A 23922-nucleotide genomic window follows, 5' to 3' on the forward strand; every position below is an offset into this window, starting at 1 on the left:
GAAGAGATGTGGGAGCACTCAGCTTCACTGACAAAGATGTGAGTTGTTTGGGAGGGCCAGTAACACATTGGTGGAACATGACGGAATTAGACGACTTGTTACATGGCCGAGGGGTCCCTGGTGATGCTATTTTATTAATGGAAGAGCAGAAGGTGATTAAAGCAAGAGAGAAAGAAAAAAAAAATACAAATTCTGAGAAATAAATTCAAAATTCTGACTATTTTTTTTTATCATATTATATTGAAATAAAATTTACAAATCAGTTAACCTTTTTTATTTTTACAAAAAATACAAACAAATACATACAAAAAATGGGTTTTACGTCTTCATACCACTTTTCAGACAATTTACATTAATCAATATCGGTTCTCTGGCTGTATATAATGAGAAGTTTGTTTGGTGAAAAATTGTGTTCCTTTTTATGTTCGGGTGATGTAGATTTGATTGGAAATTGGAATTTGGTTTAGTTTGGTGTTAGCCAGTCTCTTTTTGTGTGCATTTGGTTGTTCGTTTGCTTGAAGTATTTTCCTGAAATTGATTTATTCATTATTATTTGTCAAATTTTCAAACTGTATGAAATAAATTCCTTTTCATTCATTCATTCATTCATTCATTCATTCATTCATTCATTCATTCTTTATTTCTTTCATAAAAACAAAGTTTCTCATTTGCACTTTTCTCATCTTTTCCACATTTTTGCTATTTTTTCTCACTGTCTTTAATTTTCTTTTATTTTTCTCTTTTTACATTTTCTTTGTCTTCTCCGTATAATGTCATCTTATTTTTCTAATTTGCTTTGGATTTTTATTTCATATATATTTTTTATTTTAACGGAACATATCTAAAAACCCCACATGCTCTATATCCACAACAATAGCACAGCTGGTGTTTGGTAGTGGGTTTCATTTTTTCTTAACAGCAGCTGAAGCCTTTCTCAGCTGTCCTATTGTTCCTTCAGTGTGAGACCTAACACCCCCACAACCCCCACTAAAACTGGCCATCTGCTGTAAAGCCCCCTTTCCTGCAACCACATGCCACAGTGAAAAGCCATAAGGTCATACAGAACTCTAAATCAACATTAATTTACTAAACCAGTCTGTATTAATAATTGTTTTAATAATTTTTCACGGGTATCAAAGTCACTGCATATTGAGGTTTTAAAATTTTAGTTTTAAAAACACGAAAATGTTTTCTTATGTTACAATTTTCAGTTGATCCCAGTCTATTAAATGACGCACCAGAGAAAATACCAAAGGGAGCAGATGTATCCTGAGTTATGAAGAAATACTCTTGCCCCAGAGAAAGCTGCTAAATGTACAACCTAATTTAAATAAAGACTTCAGTAAAAAACACAAAGTTGTAAACTAAGAGCTGTAACAATCACCTCTACCAAGATGGTTTTAAAAGTAAGTCTAGAAATTCGAGTTTAAAACCATCTTCTTATTCTTCTCTTTTTTTGCCGTTTGCTGGTCGGAGTTCAAAGTTTGGTTCCAAGTTTGAAGACGTTTCGCTTTCCATCCAGGAAGCTTTTTCAATTCAGAATGTCAGAAATAGCATTAAGTTCGAGGCTTTAAAGAGTAGAGAGTGGAAAACATGCAAATTGAACCGGATGAACGGGTCCGCCCATTAGGAATGTGCAGTTGTTTGGGATCTTTGTTAGCCTGCAATACCCGATACTGGTCTATGTCTCTGAAAGATGGTTTATTAGGAGAAAAAAAAAAGCTTCCTGGATGGGAAGTGTAACATTTTCAAACTTGGAAACAAAGTCCAGTGGATTTTTTTTTTTTTACTTTTTGGAATATGTTTAAATTAGAACAACAAATCACCTGGTTGGGCCATCCACCCCAGGCCCCCCTTCTAGCTCCACCCCTGGCCCCTCATCTTGATAACGTTAGGCTTATTAATGTCAACAAGTTCAAGGACAACAATTAAACTTTTTATTGCTCAGTACATGAGGTGAAAATCTTAGAGATCCACATTTTTAAGCTCTGACATCGTTAAAAGGGACTGAAGGATCTCTGCAGATGGTCAGAACCAGGAGCAAAATTCATCATAACCAACATAAAACATCTAAAAAAAAAACAAACATAAAGATGCTGAGGAAGATCAGGACAAAGATGAAGAAACTGGTGCTGTGGAGGCATTTCCTGTGTATGTGCGCAGGAACTGATCCAGACTGTAGACGGTACCCCAGCCCACAGAAGGGTCCATGCTGATGAAATCATCCAGATTCATCTGATTTTCTGAGGAGGAGATGTACCACAACACAACAAAATCACATGAAGTCTGACTTGGATACATCATCAGACACAGCTAACACCAAAGGGAGACGTGCTACCTGCAGTCTGTATGGGCGGGTATGGAGGTGGAGGCATCTTCCAGGTTCCATCAGGGTTCCTCATGTGAGATCGATCAGACGCAAAGTTCAACAGGAAGCTGTTGGCAGGAATCACACGCAGCTTCCTGTCAAAGACACATGCAGACATTACTGTGATGTCATCAGCATTGTTACCTTCTGCAGGGTTTACCTGTGGTATTCCGGTCTGATGTGGCGGTCCGAGCGGAAGGCCATGGCTCCATAAAGGCCTAGGCTGCAGGGAAACGACAGCTCTGAGTCCAGATCATAAACCAGAGAGTCTGACTGAGGATGCACCTGTAGCAAAACCACGTGGTAGTCCTGATAAAAACAGCCGCACAGTTAATGATGTCACAGAAAAGCAGTAGGAAAATCAGATTCAGGGATACTAGTGTAAGAAATACAGACCCAGAAGACAGGGTGGTCACCATGTCCGGATTTCTGTTTCCATAGAGGGATCTGGAGAACAAAGAACACCTTTAGAAGAAAATAATCAGTTCTTTAGGAACTCAAGCTTCAAACAAACCAGGGTCACATGTATGTATTATACATATTATTAATATGATTGAATTGAGTTAAAGGAACGTGATGCATATTCTAAATACCTCACCATGTTCTCCAGAACCTAAAGCTGCTTAAATAAAGTCATCAAAAAAAAGCTTGGACATGTTTTATGGAGATGATTGAAAAAGTATTGACACCCTCACCCCTACTTTAAAGAAGGACCAGGATATAAAGTCTTAGTCAGAGCTCTTATAATAGATACCTCTTTAATCTATCATCTGGACATGAAAGAGTGCAAATATCTTTAACCCTACAATGAGATGGCCATATACATAAGGTTACAGGTCAGACAAGATGAGTATTAAACAAGGCTCATGGTAACTAGCTTTGGTAAAAAAAAAATACACGGAAGACAGAAGTTGTGCAATTTACAAATCTGGACGATCAGGAAGTGGTAGTTGAACAAAAACCATAAAGCGACATGTTGTTTTTTGTTTTTTTACGCCGTGCGGAGAACAACATGTGGAAAAGGATTCTGTGTTTAGATTAGAAAAAAAAACTTTTTGGCCAACATGAAAAATTGTTTTTAAAGAGTTTACTGCCTCGCCCACAATTACTTAAATTATATAATTGTATTAGGTCATCAAATCAATTTAGTTTAGACAGTCGAATATGCTGCCTGTAGTGTCTTTAAATGTCCAGCAGGTGTCAGTATTCTGCGAGACAGTATCAATGCAGGATCAATACAGTGTCGAAACGCTTCAAGATGCCTCATTAACTCATCATTAATGTTCATTAGTCCCTTAAATAACCGGCTTATAATGAATCTATTTCATTTATTCATAAACTCAATAATCCATTAGCTTTATATTGGTCTCCAGACTCTCACCACTCGTTTGTCATTGGAGATGAAGACCACAAAGAGCTGTTCCAGTGGAGCCGTTTTCTCCGTTCTAAAAAACTCACACAGCTTCCAAACATTTTCTTCACTGCAAATAAAAAAATAAAATAAAAAAACAGAGAAGGGGCCCAAATGAAAAGGGATTTCAAGGACAACAGTTTAAACAGTTTTAATTAAACCTTTAAAATGAAACCAACACATTGAGGAAGTTGTACAAGATGGCAAAATTAATCACTATGAAGAGAGCTGGTTTCAAATGCTGCTATGCATACAAATAATGATATTGTTATAGAGCTGAATTATGGACCGAAGTTTGATTTATTGGTATTTATTTAAAGCTCCCACTTGTTTTTTTTTGTAATGATTAATTAATGTAGCAAACCGTCGCAGATGATCATCACCATGCAGCACAATAACCTTTTAGAAGAACACTGCCTGAATCAAAATTGTTGTTGTAATCATATTTACCAGTAACAGCTGGTATAAACACAATTTTCGCGGCTAGGTGTGATTCTGTCCACTGCCGTCATGATCTGGTGTCACACCAGAATGGGTCCGGCGGAAGTACGCTAGGAATTTTCAACTTAAAAGCCCCTAATGTAAGTAGTCATAATAATAGCATTATTAAAATGTGTTAAAATGTATTTTTTTTTCATTTGTGTATATCATAAAATTAAAATAGTTAGAGATTATTTAAGGATTTTATTTAACCTGCAGCATTAGGCTGGGGTTGGAAAGAAGGATGGTATGATCATCAGTGTATGTATGTGTTGGTCAACTAATATTTAAACAATTCCAAGCAGAGGTAGTTTTAGGCCAACTTTACCGGGGGGCAAGATGGGGCCAATGCATTAAACAAGCAAAAATAAAAAAAAAACATTTCAACTGGGCTACTGGTCTCTTTTGGCTCCTGTCTAGAGCCACCCATGATCCCAGAAAAACACCATCTTTCACCAGAAGTCTGAACCACTGATACAAGCCACCATAGGATTCCTGCTTTTATGTTGTTTACACCAAACTATGACAATCTATCATCAGACTGATGCAGCAGTCAAAAGGATTTTTTTTTGCCATTTTGTATTGAAAAATCTTGGTTAGCCCATATTACAGTTTTTCACTGTGCAGTAATCTGCTGCTTTTTAAGATTCACTCATGTGTTCAGAGATAATATCCCATATACCTCTGTATGAAGCTTCTAATCTGAGCATGCCTATTGTCACAACTGTCTCCTGTGCTCCCTCAGCATTTTCCTCAGGCTTATAAACTTATAAGACAGTGTGTCAAAAGTTTAGAAATTAGCCACCCATCTCTTACCATCAACCATGGCACATTCAAAATCATTTTAATGATTTTTCTTCCTTCTGATGCTAAACTGGAAGCTATATTCACCATCTAGATGCATTAAGTTGATGCCATATGACTGATGCACCTTATTTGGGGATGTCTGAATACAATAATGGTTTTGCAAGTCATTCAAATAACAGCCAAAAAGACAAATATCCTAATATATCGACCTGCACCTAGAATCTCAGATATCAGCAAGCTTACAGAAATGCTGTTTAATATGTTGGTAATTGATTCACATTCCTGTTGTTTGAATAACATCACTAGGTCAAATCTTTTCTAACATCCCACGCTACAAAATGAGTAAATAAAAGTACATACGATTTCTGCTGGTATTGTATTGGGTCAAAGTTAAAAATTTGTATGTCGGAAATAAAATTAAACAAGACACACTGGGACATCCCCAATTTGTATTAACAAGCAATTTTAAAGCTGCATCTTATGAATCATTAGAGCAAATTCAAGGATTTTTTTCTGCCAATGTTTACTTTTGCTCACTGATGAACTTTAAGAAATGGAATTGTCATGTGAGGTGTATGAAGCGAAATTTCGTTTTGAGGGATCTAAATATTAGACTCCTCAAAATTACCTCAAATTAATTTTATAAAGCTTCCTTTTTAGTAAAACAACAAAATAACCATCCGACTGATCCAAAGCAGGCTATTGCTACACAGGCCCTCTTGCTAAGATTAGCCACTTTTTTACTAACTTGTCTACTCTATATTGTTTTTCATGAATCTGATAAAGAATTGAACAGCTTATTGAAACAAAATGGTGCAAAGGTTTAAATCAGATTTTGTGGTAAAAAAAAAAAAAAAAAAAAAAAAAAAAAAAAAACATTCTCATTTTCTTTCGGAGGGTAAAACACAACAGAACACAAACAGTAAGAATATTATATTTTATTGAGTACAAACAGACATTAAAACTAAAGGAAATGACGTTGCAGGAAATGATGAGTGGTATCCTAGCAATCAGAATGATCAGGTTGCTAGGATACCCCAATGAGGCTGATACAGAGACTGGATCTTTAGGTAAAGAGTCTGATGGTGGCGTCTGCACCGGAGGAGAACACCCAGGGCTGTGTGGGGTGAAAGGTCACATCCAAGACCCCGAGGTCATGGGTGGTCACATGACCTCTGAGAACTTTGACTGGGACGATCAGCGGGTTCTGCAGGAGGTCACTGGAAGGGAAAGGAAAACCTGTAACACTTCTGTTTATCATACATGTGCAAAAACATAAGATTGAGGATGTTACTTGTAAACGGTGCCATGGCAGACGATCACTGATCCATCATCAGACGCTGAGGCAAACAGTGGGTAACCTCTGTGATAGGCCACACTCCTTACTGCCTTCTTATGGTGCCTGGTGGGTAGAGGAATACAAAGAAATCAATATAAAGATTATATCAGAAAACTTTCTTTCAATTCCAAAGGCAGAACACATAAACTAGGGCTGCAATTAATGATTATTTTGCAAATCGATTAATCTGTCGAGTTTTTTTTTTTTAATTAATATGATAGCAAAAGGTTCCTTAAAGAAGACTTTTTGCTAAATTAAACGAGGCAAAACTTTTCCACTTGAGGAGTTCTGAATAGAGAATATTGACAGATTAAATAGATTTTAATGTTTACCTTTTTTTGTGTGTGACAATTTTGGTATAATTACTGCTCTGTACTACAAAAATGATCTAGAAATACCATTAATTTGAGTAGGTAAATAAGATGATTTGCCAATGGAATAAGTTTTTTTATTTATATTTATATATATTTATTATTTATTTATAATATGCACTTGAAATAAGACAAAGCAATTATTTATTCCTATTTTAAATGTAAATTGTCTGGTTCCATTGGCAAAGTGTCTTTCTCACCTCCTCAATTCAAGACAAAAGGCACTTATTTTAAGAAAAAATTACTTTAGACTTGATTTTTTTCCAGTGTAAGTGTGTTGCTCTGTCAGCTAAACGTATGTTTTAGAGTCTCTTTACTCCAGTTAACAGTTAATCAATTACTAAATTAGTTGATGATTATTTAAAAATTTGCTTAATCACGATTAATCAGCTAGTTTCAGCCTAGTACAATCATACATTTTAGAGGAACCTGTTTCCAGTTATTTACTGAAATCTGAGTCGAGTCCAACAAATGGCTTCAAATGGTAGAAAAAGTGCTGAACTGCCAGAGGTCACCTAAAACTGATAACTACTTTCAGAATTATACCAAACATCAATGGGTTAGCCTTTCTTCATTGCTTACAAACCCCTCCGCCTGCATGAAAGCGGCTGGAACATACTGAGGCACCACCTCATGGTGAGCTTCAGTTGTAGTATTATACAACAGAAAGTAGTGCTTAAAAAAAACAGCAAGAAAACGGAAACGTACAGAAGAGAAACAGACAATGATAACAGTGGAAATCTTAGCATTCTCTGTGGGGAAACTGCAAAAGTTGGTTTTCCTCACTCAAAAAGCAACGAGAAACTGACAGAAAGAGGACTGGCAAACCTGAACAGAAATTCCTGAGAGATGCGTGAAGGGCAGCTCACAGTGGGCCTAAGCTTTAAAATCTAATCCTTAATTTTTAAAAATCACAAAACTAGCTTTAATTTCAATCATCCTTCTGGGAGTTGACCTTAAGTTACATGGCAACAAAACCAGAAAAAGGCCTGTAAAAATAATAACGTTTCACAACAATCAATGAATATAAAACACACTAAAATATTGCAACTAGTGGTATCACGCAGATAGCTTGTTTACCGGTATTAAATGCACATATAAGAACAAAGGTGATGGGTGAAAAAAATCCACATAATAAATAGTTGATTCCAACAATTAAATCGGCATAAAAAAGGTGATCAATCAATTGTATCGATTAACCATCAACATGGTCATAGGAAGCAAGTCTGAGTTTCAAATGTGAAGATTTTAAGCCGCAGGCTTCACAGGATGAGTTCCAGGGAGGGACCGTTGCTAAATATTAAAACACAAAGGAGTTTCTGGAAAATGAAAAGTGTTATGGACTAACGAATGAAAATTGTGAGATCTTCCTTTCATCAATCAGAATCTTTGCTGTGATGATTCCAGTGTTTGACAACTGTTTAACCAGGATAAGGAAGTACTATAGACTGAGCAAGTTTTACTGGATCCTGCACAAGGTGAGCGGCATGTATCAGCAGCTACCACAGTGCCCCCTGGTATGGGCCTAGTCAGTTAAGGGTTCATCGTACAGGAAGATAATGACCAAACATAAATCTCAGGAAGACCAGAACTAATCATGCAATAGAAGAACCAAATGGTAAGACTTGAAGAACCAGCACAGACTTCAAGCCCACTGAGCGGGATAGAGAGGAACTCGACAGAAGAGTGAACAAAAAAAAAAAAAAAAAAAAAAAAAAAACAGATACTATGCTATTTCTGCCAATGGTGGATACATGGATGAGTCAAACATTCTGATCTATAAACTGATTCAATCATTTCCTTTTAAACTCTAACTGCTTTGTTTGTACGATGATTTTAATAAAAAAAACTAAATCATTTCTAATGTTATAAATGTAAATATTTTCATCAATGTAAACCAAAACATTTATTATAATTCTACGAAGCTAATTAAAAAGACCATTCAAAATATAGAAATATTATAACAGATATGAGGTAAAGTACCGTAGCATCTTGTAAGGTTTAGTTGAAAGGTCAAGGTCAAACCAGCTCAGCCTGCAGTCGTAGCTCCCACAGATCACATGATCACCTGCAGACACACAGGTCAGAGACGGCCTCAGCCAATCAACAGCCATGTAAAGAAAAGGTTGGACAGAACAGGAAGTGACTGTTTTCCATCCACTAACCTCCAGAGTGAACAGCTATACTGGAGATCCACTTGGAGTTTGCTTGGAGTTTTTTGGTCATTTCCTGCTTGACCAGGTTGTAGATCCTGACCGAACGCTGCGTGGCCACAAAAAAGTAGGGCCTGATGGGGTGGAAGGACACGGCCTGGACTAGGCCTTTGTTTCTCCTGAAGGGGTTCTGGCTCCGTTGGCGGCTCAGCTGGTGGATGAACACCTGCTGGTGGCTGGAATGGTCTGGCATCACAGAGGCCAGGTAGTCTCCTTTACTGTGCCACGTCACCTGGTGGACAGCCTGAGGAGATGGACGTTCCTATTAGTTCCCTTTAGGAATATATTGGCTTTTAAAAAACTGTTCAGGGAATTTAACTCACTTTGGGATGTTGGATTTTGAGACGAATGCCCTGATTTAGTTCCTCCCCCTCAGTTTCTGACCAAACGACGGTCTGAGACCCTTCTGAGGGCCCCTCCTCCGTCTGTGCGGTGAGAAGCTTCTCCGACGATGAGATGACCTGTTTATCAGCCAGAGCTGGAGACAGGATCAAGACCGCAGATTCCCTAAAAACAAACAACGATGAGATGAGAGACCGACAGACTTTATGCTCTCTGCATTCATTTTCTGCTGTATGAATTAAAAGATCCTTACACAGCTACAGCCACGAGACAGAGCGCCGGGTTCGGGTTCCACGCAACGCTCTTCACAGCTCCGCCCACCTGGATCGTCTTCATGCAGCGAGACGAACACACTTCCCAGAGTCTGACTGAGCCGTCATCACTTCCTGTGGATTCAGTTAAAGCGCTGCTGAAACACGACCCCACAAAGTGACAAAAATACAACCTGGATGGCCGAGTTCAGGTTCCAGGTAAGGTTTCTGCTCAAATGCAAAACTGGAGACACTGTTTTGAAATTTACTACCTTTGATTTAAGCCGCAAGATGATTTTTGTTGCATTTTTATTTGGTGTTAACATTATTTGAACATAAACACTACCGTTTTCTTTTCTTCTGTTCTAGGCACTACGTCCAAGTCAGCAGTTACCTGCACACTAATTATGACTTTGAAGCTGCAGTTCAGTGTCTCTTGATCACTTCACTACCATAGACCTCTTTGCTGTACAGACTTGAATGCTAAATGTAAACTTGGTCAGACAGCTTTGGGAGGGGAGAGCTGCCTTAGGCAGTTTATTTTGTTTGGATCATATATTTTGTTTTTAATTAAGTTAGGTAAAGCCCGGCGTACACTGTGCGATTCTCGGGGCGATTTTCCAGTCGTACGACAATCTTTCTATCGGGCCGACTTTCAGCCTGATCGTGCGTCGAGTGGCAATCAGCCTCTCAGAACCACCTCCTGATCAGGAATCATGAGGTCCAGAGAATATAAAACATGTTTGATTTTCTCCCGACCGTCATGGGCAAATCGCTCAGGGCGCATGCGCATAGAAGGATTCTTCTTTTTATTCTTCCTCCAAGATGTAAATACAGCAACGTCGCAGGGATGCAGTGAGTGAAATGCAGTTCTGTCCGTAAAATTGACAGGTCGTAGTAGCCACGTTTGCCCAGCCATGTCTTTTTCCAAATACGTTGTCACCTTTTCTTTACAGGGCTGTCATCACAAAAATTAACAAATTGCCAAGGCAGCGCGGTTCACTATATGGAGCTTTATATTTCTCTTCTACTCATTTGGCTCCTGGATACATGAGTCAAAGCAGCTCCATCTCACTGCGGAGCTGTGTCCAACATAGTTTTTAGTCGTACAGTGCGAGCGGGTAGATCACATGACAGCGTCGGGCTGAACATAAATCTACTAAACCCTACATTTAGTCCTGCAGTGTGAGCAGCAGCTGCGTGCAACGACTGAAAAAAAAAATCGCAAAGTGTACGCCGGGCTTCAGTTAACATTTTATTTCCTTTCATGGTTTCTTTTGTTTGTTTAATTTGCCTGAGATCTGCCTGAAGCTTTTGTCAAACCATATAGAAAATAACTCAGAATATGGCAGAAAATAAACATCTTAAATGCCAGTGTTGAATTACCCACTCTCTGCAAAGTGTAATCCTGTTATACATTGACGTTACACTTGGCTGTAATAAACAGGAAGTAGAGGCAGCTATAGCAAAGACCACAGATCAGTAATGGAGCAAAGCTCAAATGAATGTGCTCCAAATGGGCGACATTTACTCTGTTTAGCATTGCAGCAATGGTTCAAGGCATCAGGAGAGGTAGAAAGAGAGGAGTGTGTTAGAGTGTGTTTCTATTGCTGCATTCAGGACACAGACAGCAGAAGCAGATTAGCAGTGATGAGATAAGTGTTACATTACATCAGAACTTGTTTTAAAAAAATTGTTTTCACTTTTTGGAAAAAGTCTAAAAACTCCGTAAAGGTATCTTTTTTGGGGAAATTTTGTTAGCCGTTGATAAGATTCCTGTTTCCATCAAGCTCTTCTACCTCTACTTGAAAATGTGCATAAAGAAGCGTTGATGTAAAAACGTTTATAAGGTCCTCTAACTTCCTACGTGATCCTTCCATGTTACTTTTTGGTGAGGAGGCTGAACGGCTGAAAAAGCACTGCTCTAGAAAATGGAATATACTAAAGAAGTAAGATCATAAATAGCTTCCTTTGCTCCTTTTACAAACCACCTGCTCGTCCAGAATGTGAACATCACCATCTATAAATATCTTGTCTTCGAAATGCAGGGGGAAAGCTGAGTCCTGAAGTAAAGACTTGGATGATGATCTGGATCACTGAGGATCTAAAGCAGTATCTAATACTAGTTTAGAGATTTCGGGAGGGTCTGGAGAAAAAAAAATATGACATATGAACAAACTGAGCGAGTTATTACCTGAAACAAGCCACTGCCCTGATGGAGACACACTGATGGAACGAACCAGGCTGCTGTGACCTCGATAAACCTGAGTGTAGAAACAAAGGCAGGCAGAAAGCAAATTAAAACATCATTAAATCTTTTGGTTTCTAAAAATCTTTACCGTCTGTTTTTAATCTACCAGAGACTGGGTCGTGGGAAATGGCTGCAGATCCTTTGGTTTGGGAAGTTTGGGAATCAGATCTTCTGGATTGACGTTCACCTGGAGGCAGAGGGCGAATTTTTAACATCACAAATCGGTTCCCCTTGTTGGAAGGAGGCATAATAACACAGCTAATCACCCTCATCTTCCTCTGTCGGGGACACAGGTAAAGGTCGAGGCAGCGCTCAAACCTCTCATGGATGAACCGAGAGAACGCAGGAACCTGGCGGAGACTGGCATACTTTTTGGGAATAAACGGCAGCCTCCTGTCTGACGGATCCTGCTGCTCCCAGAGAGCTTTCTGCAAAGGTGAGACAGGAAGTGAGCCGGCAGACAGAGAGAGAAACAAGAAGTGGAGAGAAGCCACAAACCTCCTCTTCTGTGAACATGTACTCCGGCGGGGGGTTGTAGGACTCCTCATGACCCGGCAGAGGGATTTTAGGTGCGGGCAGGTGCATCTTGTGATTCGCCAAAATAGAAGAGCTCTCACTGGCCCACAGGTCGTAGAAGCGTCCCTTGCTGTCGTCCTCCACCCGCCGGGGTTTAATCCAACCCATTTTAATGGCGTGTACCAGTTTGGAGACCTGCAGGAATGCAGATTTTAACAGTTAGAGGACTAATTAGCTGATAATGCAGCTGTGATTTTCTGGGACGTTTACCTTCTCCTTTTCGATCAATGAAGGGATGAAGCTGCGCTTGTCTGCGGGTCTGTTTGTGACTGGATGAATCATGACGTCTTTAGTGAAGAAATCCACTGCAGGCTGAGAAAGAATCCAAGCTAACAGTTAGTACAGGTTGGATCCAACCTGGAAACAGAATAACTCTGCAGAGGGTCAGCTCACCTCGTACTCGTTGAAGTTAACGTCTCCAAACTGTCCTTTCTGCAGACGGTTCACCAGCTCTATCTGCTCATCCGACAGTATGATGTCACTCGCCGTCTTCTTGTCATGAACAGTTTTCCTACAGGTAGAAAAACATTATTTGGACTTTTTGTTCGAAACTATTTTAAAAGAGTTTGTTGTTTTTTTGTTCTTTTCCTGAAAGCTCACCAGTAGTCTGGGTTCTCCATTTTCTCCAAGAACTCATCGAGCTCATCCTTATTTCTGATCGGCTTATAGATCTTCTTCCCGTCTAAGTCGTAGCCGACATGAGGGAAGTCTTTGTACCACTCCATGGGAATGTTTCCCACCGTGTTCCTGATGTCCTGCTCAGAATGTAACATGGCAGAGCGATAAGATGGAGGAGGAAACAGAAAAATAAGCATCCATCTTCAGCCAAAAATAAAAACCTTTATACAGGAGAATTATAGTAATACTCCTATAATTAAGATCTCTTAACAAAAAAATAAATAAAAAATCACTCCCTAACCTACCAAAACAGATGGAATATTTTTCAAATAGCCTCATTCTTTTGATTAAGCTTAAAAAGTTTTAGATTAAACTAAAACTAATAGATAAAGTTATCTAAGTGAAAAGAGATGCAATTTTCAAATTATTAATCAAAAACTCACGAAATGTACAAGTAGGTAAAAAATAGCATAGTAACCGCAGACAACATAATGCCCTCTACATCTGGTTTTAGGGGTATAAACAACACTCATGTTAAAAAATAAATAAAATTGTCTTAACCCCACCCATGGACAGCATAAACGCTAAACAAAGATCCAAAACAAAGAGTATCTGACAGACTAGACTTAGAACATCTGAACATTTTCTAGATAAACTCCTCCCACCTCCTCGTCTGATGTATCGTGGTCGTATTCATCATCTTTCTTTGTTTCTTTGCCCCCACCTGTTTCTTCTTTCTTCTTGCTCTTCTTTACACTCGACTGCAGACAAAGTTTCACAAAGGAGACAATCCGGTGAGCGTGGAAATGAAAATGGTATAGCGGTGTCTTCTTAGATTTACCTGCTCACTCTGAACCTGCACCTCCTCCTCCTCCACCTCATCATCATCATCATCATCCAATCCTTCTTCTTCTTCTTCTTCCTCCTCCTCCTCCTCATCATCATCATCTAATCCTTCTTCCTCCTCTTCTTCTTCAGAATCGCTTCCAGAATCCTCCAGTCCTGAGTAGACGCTGTCCTCACTGTCTGATAAATCTTCATCAACACCCTCATCATCTTCTTTTTTGTTCAAATGAAAGAGCTGAGGAACAGACAGACACAGAGACATGTTACCCCATGTTTCATCATCTTTAAAGCTGGAACAGGTTAGAGATGTGCCAAGAAAATGGCCAACAACTAAATTCTGTTGATCTTCCTGTCGACTGACATCCAGCTGAGCAGAAACTCAAATATCTCATTTTCTTCTGATCAGTAAACCAATTTTTCGCCAGTAAGAAGAAAGCAATATGTTTTACATTTTGTTTATTTCTGTGAGGTTTTTAAAATTCAGATTAGAAGCACACGACTTATAGAAACTGATATGAAGAGAAAGAGAGACCGAGACCTTTTGATGGATGACTAAGACACAATATTACACTAGGGGAGCTTTGTTTTATCTTTTTTAAGCTCCCGGTGTCTGTTTTAATGATACATTTGTATATGTTGGAAATCTCAGAATTTATGTGAGGATGCAGGTTTTCTAGGGGATGGACTCAGACACTGATGTTTTACTGATGCTAGGTGTACAAACTGTACTAAAATATCAACTCTATGGTCATTTTAAATTCTTTTACAAACACCACTTTTAGGTAGCATTACAATCTTTTCCCTGGTGCCTATAAAGATGATTTAATTTAATAAGATCAGTAAATTTCTCCACTGTGAGATCAATAATGTCAATCAATTTGCATTTTTATATGTTTTTAAAGCCAATCCTTAAAGGAGAAAACAGAATTAGCTCAAACCTGCAGGTCCAGATCTGAGCTCTGAACCTGCCAACAAACTGAATGATTTATTTTTAAACAAGCATATCCTACAAAACAAATGTTTGACATGTATAGTAACCTTATTAACAAATGCCTAAGACTAGGGTCGCCAGCCGTTTTGCTTATTTCAGACATTTTACCGCTGTAACACGCTATGTAAAGGACATCGTCCCCCAGGGACTGACTTTGGACACACCTGATTAGCACAATCAAACTAGATACTAAACAAAATCAGCTCTGCTGAACAAAGAACAGTGAGACATCATGAAATGGAAATAAGGCTATAGCTTATAGGAAGGTTTAAAACAGGAGTCTAAACATAGGCAGGAATTGGTGAGGAAGCGCAGACCTTTCAAATATTTCATAATTTTCCATAAATTCCAAATAATATTTCATCTCAGTTTTAAGGCACAACTATGAAGAGCAGACGGGAAATACAGTAACTACTTTTCCCCCTGTGAGCTTTAGATCCCAGCTCTGATACTAACCAAGTTCTGTTTTATTATAGCATACCAGCAACAATGGTGAATGCAAAGTAATTACCATGGATGATTTAAAGTGATGGAAATAAAAGAAATGCACAATTAAAATTCAGTAAATTATTATACAGTTTGAAAACCCAGAACTTAACGCCCTTATTGAAACATACATGACTAGTTTGGGGTTTACCAATCAATGTGTTGCTTTGTGTCAATAAGAGCACAAAAACAAAGTGAAATCTGGTTTGTTTAACACATTTGCAATTTTCATAAAAATAATACGAGCATGTCTGCATATAAAAAGGAGAACCATTATAAATAGTGATCTTTATCCATTATTGAGTTTCAGATATGAAGGAAAATGTATGAGAAATCTTAACCCTATAATTAAATTAATTCTGGAGATTTGCACTTTCACTATCGTTGCACTATCACTATCGATGTGGCTCAACTTTTACATCATCACAAAGCTCACCAAGGTGTAGCTCCTATAATCCTGTATCCAGAGTGGACATGCAAGTCGGCTGTTGAAGAATGCAGAGCGTGAATGCACTAGAATCTGCAAATGCATTAGAATACTTAATCTCTAAAATGGCCTTTGAGGCTGTAGTGGTGTGCAGTTCAAGTATCAACCCAAAGAAGTACAATTTGTTTTTAATATGGCCAAAATCGGCATTTAAAGGGTCATTGTTAATATGTGTTAGTACTTAAAAAATGAAAATAACAAAAAAGGAGTCTGTCTCTAATGTGTCTCATATTGGCCTGGGCTGCCACTTTGTTCTTAATTCTATTTAAAGTCGGATACTGATCTCAGGGCAGCAGCTTCCTAGTTTAACTTAGAGAGATCTACCCTAGTAGATATTTTGTCACGCTTTCCTCCGTCCTTAAGCACTTTATATGCTCAGTGCTAGCATGCTATCAGCTAGCCAGCAGGTCTTGACCAGTTCACCCAAAACCCCTTCGTGCTGCATGTCAGTATCAGCCTCACCTGGTCCTCCTCCTCCTCGTCATCCTGTTTACTTCTCTTTTTGTTTGTTTTCTCTGTTTTCTTCATTCCTGTTCTCTGTCCGGCACTTTGCACGTTTCTTCTACTAGCCTCCATTGAACCATGTGGGAAGCTTGCAGGTTCAAAGGTTACACGTCATAACTACAGAAACTATTTTCTGTTGGCGCCCCCTCTGGTAAGGCGTGTGAATTGAGCAGAAAAACTGAATAGAATGATGTATTCTGTTTCAAGTTGCTCTTAATTTAAACATTTTAAATAGTTAAGCAACTATACATATTTAAACAATTTAAGCAAAGGCAAAATTAAACATTTTTGCTCTTGTGAACATTCCATGTTTTTTAAGAGGTAAGCATGGTTGGATTTGTCAAAAATCGTGATATTAAACCCATCATATTTTCAATACACTAGGCCAAAAACAAGAAAGAAATAAAAAATAATAGTATTAAAAAAATAATTCATAACATTTTCAATTTAATAAATTCAACAATTTTATTTGTTTTATTTGTTTACTTATTTTATATTTATTTATTTGTGTTATTTATTTGGAATACTATGAATTGTAATACAAAAAAATACAGAAAAAAAGGTTTTCGAACTGAACAAAGATACAAACATATATGGGAAATATGTATACCCCATATTGTGTCTATACTATATATTTCATGAAAAGTTTAAACATCTTACAAATAACTGAGGTGATATTTGTAAAGGCCTTTATTAAAAAAATATCTAATACATCACAACAAGCAACATACGCAGGAGCTGTTAAACCTTAATCACAGTTCGATGTTAGTGTGGTTTGTCTTTGCAATCCTAAAGTCGAACACTAAGTTCAAAGTTTATTTTAAAGTTGAGTCTTTAATTATAAATTTTATAGAAATCGTTGTGCTTTTAAGCGGAACCCGAAGTTGAGTCTATGTTTCCACCGAAGCGCCACGCGGAGACAACAAACCAGTAATAGCGTCGTCATAGATTGATACTTTTGATCTAAATGCAGAATTAGCTTACCTTACCCTATATTGGGGGTTTAATGTGCGGCATGAATCTGTGAGGGCTTAAAGCAAGATTTTTTTTTCAAACCGCTGCAGCCGAAGAAGAAATGGATGACAGGCTGCCCGATCCCACCCGAAGACCCCAAACAATCCAACACGGAAGAGGTCTGTAACACCAGTGGGGCTAATGTTGTTTTACTGTTTAAAATTTTAGAAAACTTTGTTAAACATATAGATAAACGTTTAAAGTTTCGATGCTATTTCCTGAATTTTCTGGAGATAAAACAAACATGCCAACCTTATATGTGTTTTAAAAAATAAACACATATAAGGTTGATGATAAGGGCCACTAAAAAATAAAAGTAAATAGTTGATTTCTTTAAATTTATTTCAGTGTAATATGAAAAAAAGTCAAAATTCTGACTTTAACCTCAGAATTCTGACTTTAATCTTAGAATTCTGACTTTAATCTTAGAATTCTGACTTTTTTCTCAGAATTCTGACTTTAATCTTAGAATTCTGACTTTAATCTCAGAATTCTGACTTTTTTCTAAGAATTCTGACTTTAATCTCAGAATTTTGACTGTAAATCTCAGTATTCTGAGATGTGGGAGCACTCAGCTTCAATGACAAAGATGTGAGTTGTTTGGGAGGGCCAGTAACACATTTGAAAAATGACGAAATTAGGCGACTTTTTACATGCCTTAGGGGGTCCCCGGTGGTGCTAAGAGCAGAAGGTGATTAAAACAAGAGGGCTAATCTCTAAAACAGACATGGCTACGCCTTGATGCTAACATGTTTGTTAGCTGTCAGAATTCAGTCAGAATTATGAGCAAAAAGCAAAAATTCTGACAAAAAAGTCAGAATTGTGACTTTTTTCCCATACTAAACTGAAATAATATTTAAAAATCAGTTAACTTTTTTATTTTTTTCAGTGGCCCTAATCCTCTTCCATAAATAAATACTTAACAGTCAGAGGGGGGACTTTATTCCATGCTTGTTTGCACCAATCAAACCATGTCTTCTTTTTTGTAAAAACATATTGAAACATATGTACACAAAATATTTTTATGTATACTGATTTATTCTTACTCAAAATTCTGTACTGAGAGCAAAGTGGAACAATAATCTAAATTTCTAATCAGACTTGTCAAAGGAAGCTGACTTATGAGTTTACATGACAGAGGTTGCTGTGTGTGCATCTGCAAGTATTGGTTTATCTCATAATATGTCCAAGCACAACTTGTAAACTGAACATTTTAAAATAAATAAACAAATAGTACTCTCCAAACACCAGCCTATTAATGTTGTATTTGTTTTAGTGGTGTGTGCATATTTTTAATAAAAAAAAATATATATATATATATATATATATGTGGAGCTCCATATCTTATTTTTTTCCAATGAAATGAATTCTTAAAATATACTCCTAATCAAAATTGATGGTACTCCTTATTTAATTAAAGAAAACCCCAAAATAGTCACAGAAATGATTTTAATCTGCTAAAAGGAATAATAGATAAAAATCCTATGAAAACAAGAGAATGAAAGTCAGACATTGCTCTTCACCCATGCTTCAACAAAACAATAAAAAAAATCCGAAACAGACCTAAATAAAAATGATCGTTTCCTTAAATTAATATTTTGTTGCACAACCTTATGAGGAAATCACTGCAGTCAAATGATTCCTGTAACTGCAAGGGAGACTTTCTGCTCCTCACGAGGTATTTTGTCCCACTCCTCATGAGCAAACTGCTTCAGTTGTCTTAGGTTTGAAGGCTGCCTTTTCCAGATGTCGTGTTTCAGCTCCTTCAAAAGATGCTCAGAAGGATTTAGGTGGGGGTCATAGGAGGCCACATCAGAATAGTCCATTGTTTCTCTCTTAGCCTTTCTTGGGTGTTTTTAGCTGTGTGATTTGGGTCATTGTCTTGTTGCAAACCCGTGACCTCTGACTGTGACCAACCTTTCTGACAGTGGGCAGCACATTTCTCTCTAGAACTCCTTGATGGAGTGATGAGATTTTATTGTACACCCTCAGAGATTCAGACACCTTGTGCTAGATGAAGCAGAGCAGCCTCAAAACATAACAGACAATCCTCCATGGTTCACACAAGGGACAGTGTACTTTTCTAGATATGATTCATTTTTCTATCTGTGCACTTAGAGCTGCTGCGCCTTGACAAAATGTTAAATTTCTGTATCATCTGTCCATAGGACATTCTCCCAGAAGCTTTTTGGTTTGTCAGCTTGTCATTTGGCAAATTCCAGTCTGGTTTTTAATGAGTTGTTTTCAACATTGATATTATGCTTTGTTACCTCAATTAAATCCACTTTGGCTCAAACAATGACGGCTTGTGTGATCTGATTCTGATGTTCCTTGAGCTTTAAGTCCACCTTTAATCTCTTTAGACGGGTTTCTTGAATCTTTTGTTACCACTTTTGTTATCTGTTAGTGTTTATTCATTATACTAATAATTATATGTCTGTGAGTTTCCTCCTGTCCTCCATCAATTTTCCTCTGTTGTCACGTCAAGGGAGTACGACGGAGTAATAGGGCCATGCTAGAGATTATTTTCTTCTATTTCAAGAATAAAGTCATAACATTAAGAGAATGAAGTCATAAAATTATGAGAATATAGTCATAAAATGACGAGAATTAAGACGTAAAATGATGAGAATAAAGTCATAACATTACGAGAATAAAGTTGTAAAATCATGAGAATGAAGTCATCATTCCACAACCTGTTTCAGAAAAAAAGCTTTGAGCTCCGATCAGCATATGACGGCCGACTACCAAACAGCAATCTGAGTCCACTTTGACATGCTGCCCAATTTGTTGTTGGTGTGCTAAAAGATTTCCTTGTTTGTCAAACCAGAGCCAAAGTATAACTTCACATGATGCTCAACATTCCTCATTTTAGTGAATAATGTGCTTCTTGTAGGAGTTGTCATAAAATAGAACTCGGTTCTCGTAATTTTAGGACTTAATATTACAACGTTATTCTCGTAATTTTATGACTATTCTCGCTGTGACTTTTTTCTCGTAATATTACGACTTTATTCTTGTAATCTTATTACTTAATTCTCATAATGTAACGACTTTATTATTGTAATTTTACGAATTTATTCTCTTAATTTTAACAACCTTATTCTTGTAATTTTACGACTTTATTATCGTAATTTTAATACTTTATTCTAATATTGTTATGACTTTACTCTCGTAATTTTACGATTTATTCTCGTAATTTTATAACTTTTTTCTCATAATGTTACAACTTATTCTCTTAATTTTATGACTATTCTCATAGTGACTTTTTTCCTCGTAATATTACGACTTTATTCTCATAATTTTACGAGTTCATTTTGGTAATTTTACAACTTTATTCTCGTCATTTTATTACTTAATTCACATAATGTTATGATTTTATTCTCGTCATTTTATGACTATTCTTGTTGCGACTTTATTCTCGTAATTTTACGAATTTATTCTCTAAATAGAAAAAAAAACTATAGCCTGAACCTAATACTCCGTCGTACCATATCACTGCAGCTGCAGTTTCTTGTATCAAATTTATTAGCTACCTGTTAAAGTAAACTCACAATACTATAAACAATAATTAGCTACTGTACATTGGGTTTATGGGTTATATAATAACAAATATGACCTTCCTCTTCTGGTATCACTGCTGCAACCATCTGTTTTACCTTCAGGATTTTCTCATAGAAAGCAGAATTCATGGCTTCACAGTCGTGTTTTCAGTAACACGTTACTGTAATACAGTATATCAAGTTTGACCCTAATGGAATAATATAACAAGTTACAAACTACATTTTGGTAATATTATTACAGTTATTATGTTTTTATGACTATTCTCTTTGCAACTTTATTCTCATAATGTGTACTCTAAGCACGGTGGAAGCACAGACTACAGCACAGCAAACTTTCGCAGTAGTTGAAAATGAAATGAAACTTCTCTATCAATTTGTGTCTTGTTAACCGATCAGGGTCTGGAGAGGAGGAGCACAGGGAAGGAAAAGCTTTTTTGTAACTCCATGGTTTCCTGCTTTCAATCATTGCTTAATCCCCCCAAAAAATCATCAGTACTTTTAGGAGCTCAGTAGCTTTTGATGTGTTGATAGAAACCTGTATTTTACAAGCTAGGTCACACGGTAACCCAAAACATTCTTTGTTTCTCTGTCCAGATCATCCACCCCATGTTTGGAAGGAGGAGAGTTTCACAGATCAACAAGATACAAACTCCAATATTTATCAGGAGAAAACAGAATCTATACAAATGAAAAAAGAATGGGATGTACTTAAACTGCTGCAGATGTCAGCAAGCAAAGAGAAGCAGGATTTTCTAAATGTAAATAAGAACCAGTTGGAAATTTCCCAACAACAGGTAAAAGTAGAACAGGTGGAAGTACAAATTTTGCATGTAAAACCAAACCAGGAGGAACTTGAACATTTACAGATGACAACAGACATTAAGGAAAAAAAGCCTTTGCATGAATCCCAAAACAAGGAGGAGCTACAGCAACAACTGATAAAAAAGGAACCAGAGGAAATTGACATTTTGCAGGTAAAAGTGGAAGAGACTGAAATCTCTATTAGTCGAGGTGAGGAGAAAACTTTGCTGAAGCAGGAGGCTAAATCCTCTGAAGAAAAAGATGATTGTGAAATAGAACCTACAAGGAACCAACTCTGCTCTCAGGATCTTGCTGTAGTTGAGAACCATACTCAGGAAAGAGACTATCTTGAAGACTCAGAATCAAGCCGAGATGAGGGCCAGTATTCTTGTGAAGTGTGCGATAAACATTTTACGCTCAGTAGTTCTCTAAATGATCACATGAGAACTCACACAGGTGAGAAGGCTTTTATTTGTATGACCTGCGGAAAAACGTTCACTCAGAGATGTAATCTAACTCGTCATATGAGAGCCCACACTGGTGACAGGCCTTATGCATGTGAAGTGTGTGGTAAAGGTTTCAACGATAGTGGGGATTTGACTCGTCACATGAGAGCTCACACTGGTGAAAAGCCTTTCTTATGTGTGACATGTGGGAAGGGTTTTACCAGGCAAATAAGCCTGACTGCCCACATGAGAATCCACACTGGAGAGAAGCCTTATCCTTGTCTCTCCTGTGGGAAAAGTTTTACTCAAAGCAGCTCTCTAACAGTCCACATGAGAACGCACACAGGTGAGAAGCCGTACCCCTGTGGGGTGTGTGGGAAACGTTTCTCCCGGAGCTGTCACCTGAATGTTCACATGATAACCCACACCGGTGAGACATTCCCATGTCTCACATGTGGGAAACATTTCACCCACAACAGTGCCTTAAATGTCCACATGAGAATTCACACAGGGGAGAGGCCGTACCTGTGTGGATTATGTGGTAAGTCCTTCTCTCGGAGTAGCCTCCTGACAGTTCACACAAGAACACATTCGGGTGAGAAGCCCTTTTCGTGCGAGGTTTGCGGAAAGTTCTTCTCACGACGAAGCCACCTGACATATCACATGAGAACGCACACGGGGGAGAAGCCTTTCTCCTGCCAAACCTGTGGTAAGTGTTTTAGTGGCAGGCACAGTCTGAAGTTTCACATGGGAACTCACACGCGTGGAAATGTGAGAGTCATTCATTAAACTGCACTGCTGGGGCACTTGAGTAGGTCAATGGTCTTAGAAACTAAATGCTAGTAAAACTGTGTCTATTAAACTATTGATAAATAGTTACTATTTAACATTAAATTTTTGTTTTTATTTTAATTTATGTCGTTAACTGATTGCTTTTCATTTCCAAAGTGGATTCCTAGAACAGAAATATGGCTACTTGTGAGAGTAGTGTGTTGTCATACTGTACTTTTACAACTTTACTGATAGTATCATGAAGTAGAACACAGCAGAATCCCTTCATTAAAAACAGGTTTCAAATGATCTCTTATTTTGATCTCATGTCTGGTGTTTAAGAAGCAAAAATAAAGAGCTGTTGATCTAAAAATGTGTTTGTGTTTGTCTCCTTGGTTCTGGCCTCGCCAATGTTTTTCCGATCACTTTATTAGGAGTTTGTTTGATCAACTTTGGTTATTCTTTTCCTAAAACATCTTAAAATAAAGTTAAATTAGTCAGATGGTAAAATGATTCTGGTTTTGGGGGGAAAAAAACTCCAGATATAATTCCAATGAAAAACAACTTACAGTTTTCTTGGCTAATAGAAAGCCAATGACATTCATATCATATTTCTGGTTTTGCAGGAAATTTCAATCTTTAAATTGAAAAAGGTCCACCAAAATCAATCAGACTGCTGCAGGTAATCCAAAATGTTGTTTCTGATGTTCTCAATAAAACTAGAAAAGCAGATCATGTCGCTCTGGTTTTAAAATCCTTGCACTGTACACAGTTATAGCTCAGAGAATAGATTTTAAAAACCTCCTTCGAATTTAGAAATTGCTGAAATGTTTAGCATCACAATGCAGTCAAGACTTAATATCATCGTTCAATCTTTTCAGAACACTTAGGCATCCTGGTTCCAGGCGATACAAAATAAAAAATGCTATTGTTCTTGGTTTTGGAATGTATAAAAGGAAAGAAACATTTAAGACAGACAGACCGAC

General features: G+C 37.5%; 3 protein-coding genes across 3 annotated transcripts; 1 reads left to right on the plus strand and 2 right to left on the minus strand.

Annotated features, from left to right (window-relative positions):
• Positions 1–1902: 1902 nt before the first annotated feature.
• wdyhv1 (WDYHV motif containing 1) lies at positions 1903–4311 on the minus strand. The gene is made up of 6 exons (XM_015374383.1): positions 4230–4311; positions 3750–3849; positions 2765–2815; positions 2529–2677; positions 2339–2463; positions 1903–2243 (listed from the first exon to the last, which is right to left on the minus strand). The coding sequence occupies exons 1-6, from the start codon at positions 4289–4291 to the stop codon at positions 2107–2109; spliced, it is 624 nt and encodes a 207-aa protein (XP_015229869.1). The 5' UTR covers positions 4292–4311; the 3' UTR covers positions 1903–2106.
• A 1687-nt stretch (positions 4312–5998) lies between these two features.
• Positions 5999–16444, minus strand: bop1 (block of proliferation 1). The gene is made up of 16 exons (XM_015374387.1): positions 16300–16444; positions 13905–14108; positions 13693–13788; positions 13010–13164; positions 12803–12920; positions 12620–12721; positions 12332–12544; positions 12100–12261; positions 11940–12020; positions 11777–11846; positions 9585–9717; positions 9313–9496; positions 8942–9233; positions 8760–8844; positions 6361–6468; positions 5999–6286 (listed from the first exon to the last, which is right to left on the minus strand). Exons 1-16 carry the CDS (start codon positions 16411–16413, stop codon positions 6133–6135), a joined length of 2271 nt encoding a protein of 756 aa, XP_015229873.1. The 5' UTR covers positions 16414–16444; the 3' UTR covers positions 5999–6132.
• An 816-nt stretch (positions 16445–17260) lies between these two features.
• Positions 17261–23291, plus strand: LOC107084491 (gastrula zinc finger protein XlCGF28.1-like). The gene is made up of 2 exons (XM_015374379.1): positions 17261–17474; positions 21513–23291. The coding sequence occupies exons 1-2, from the start codon at positions 17417–17419 to the stop codon at positions 22952–22954; spliced, it is 1500 nt and encodes a 499-aa protein (XP_015229865.1). The 5' UTR covers positions 17261–17416; the 3' UTR covers positions 22955–23291.
• Positions 23292–23922: the final 631 nt, after the last annotated feature.

The sequence above is a fragment of the Cyprinodon variegatus genome, unplaced genomic scaffold (genome assembly GCF_000732505.1).
Source record: "Cyprinodon variegatus isolate N-32 unplaced genomic scaffold, C_variegatus-1.0 Scaffold101, whole genome shotgun sequence".
NCBI lineage: Eukaryota > Metazoa > Chordata > Actinopteri > Cyprinodontiformes > Cyprinodontidae > Cyprinodon > Cyprinodon variegatus.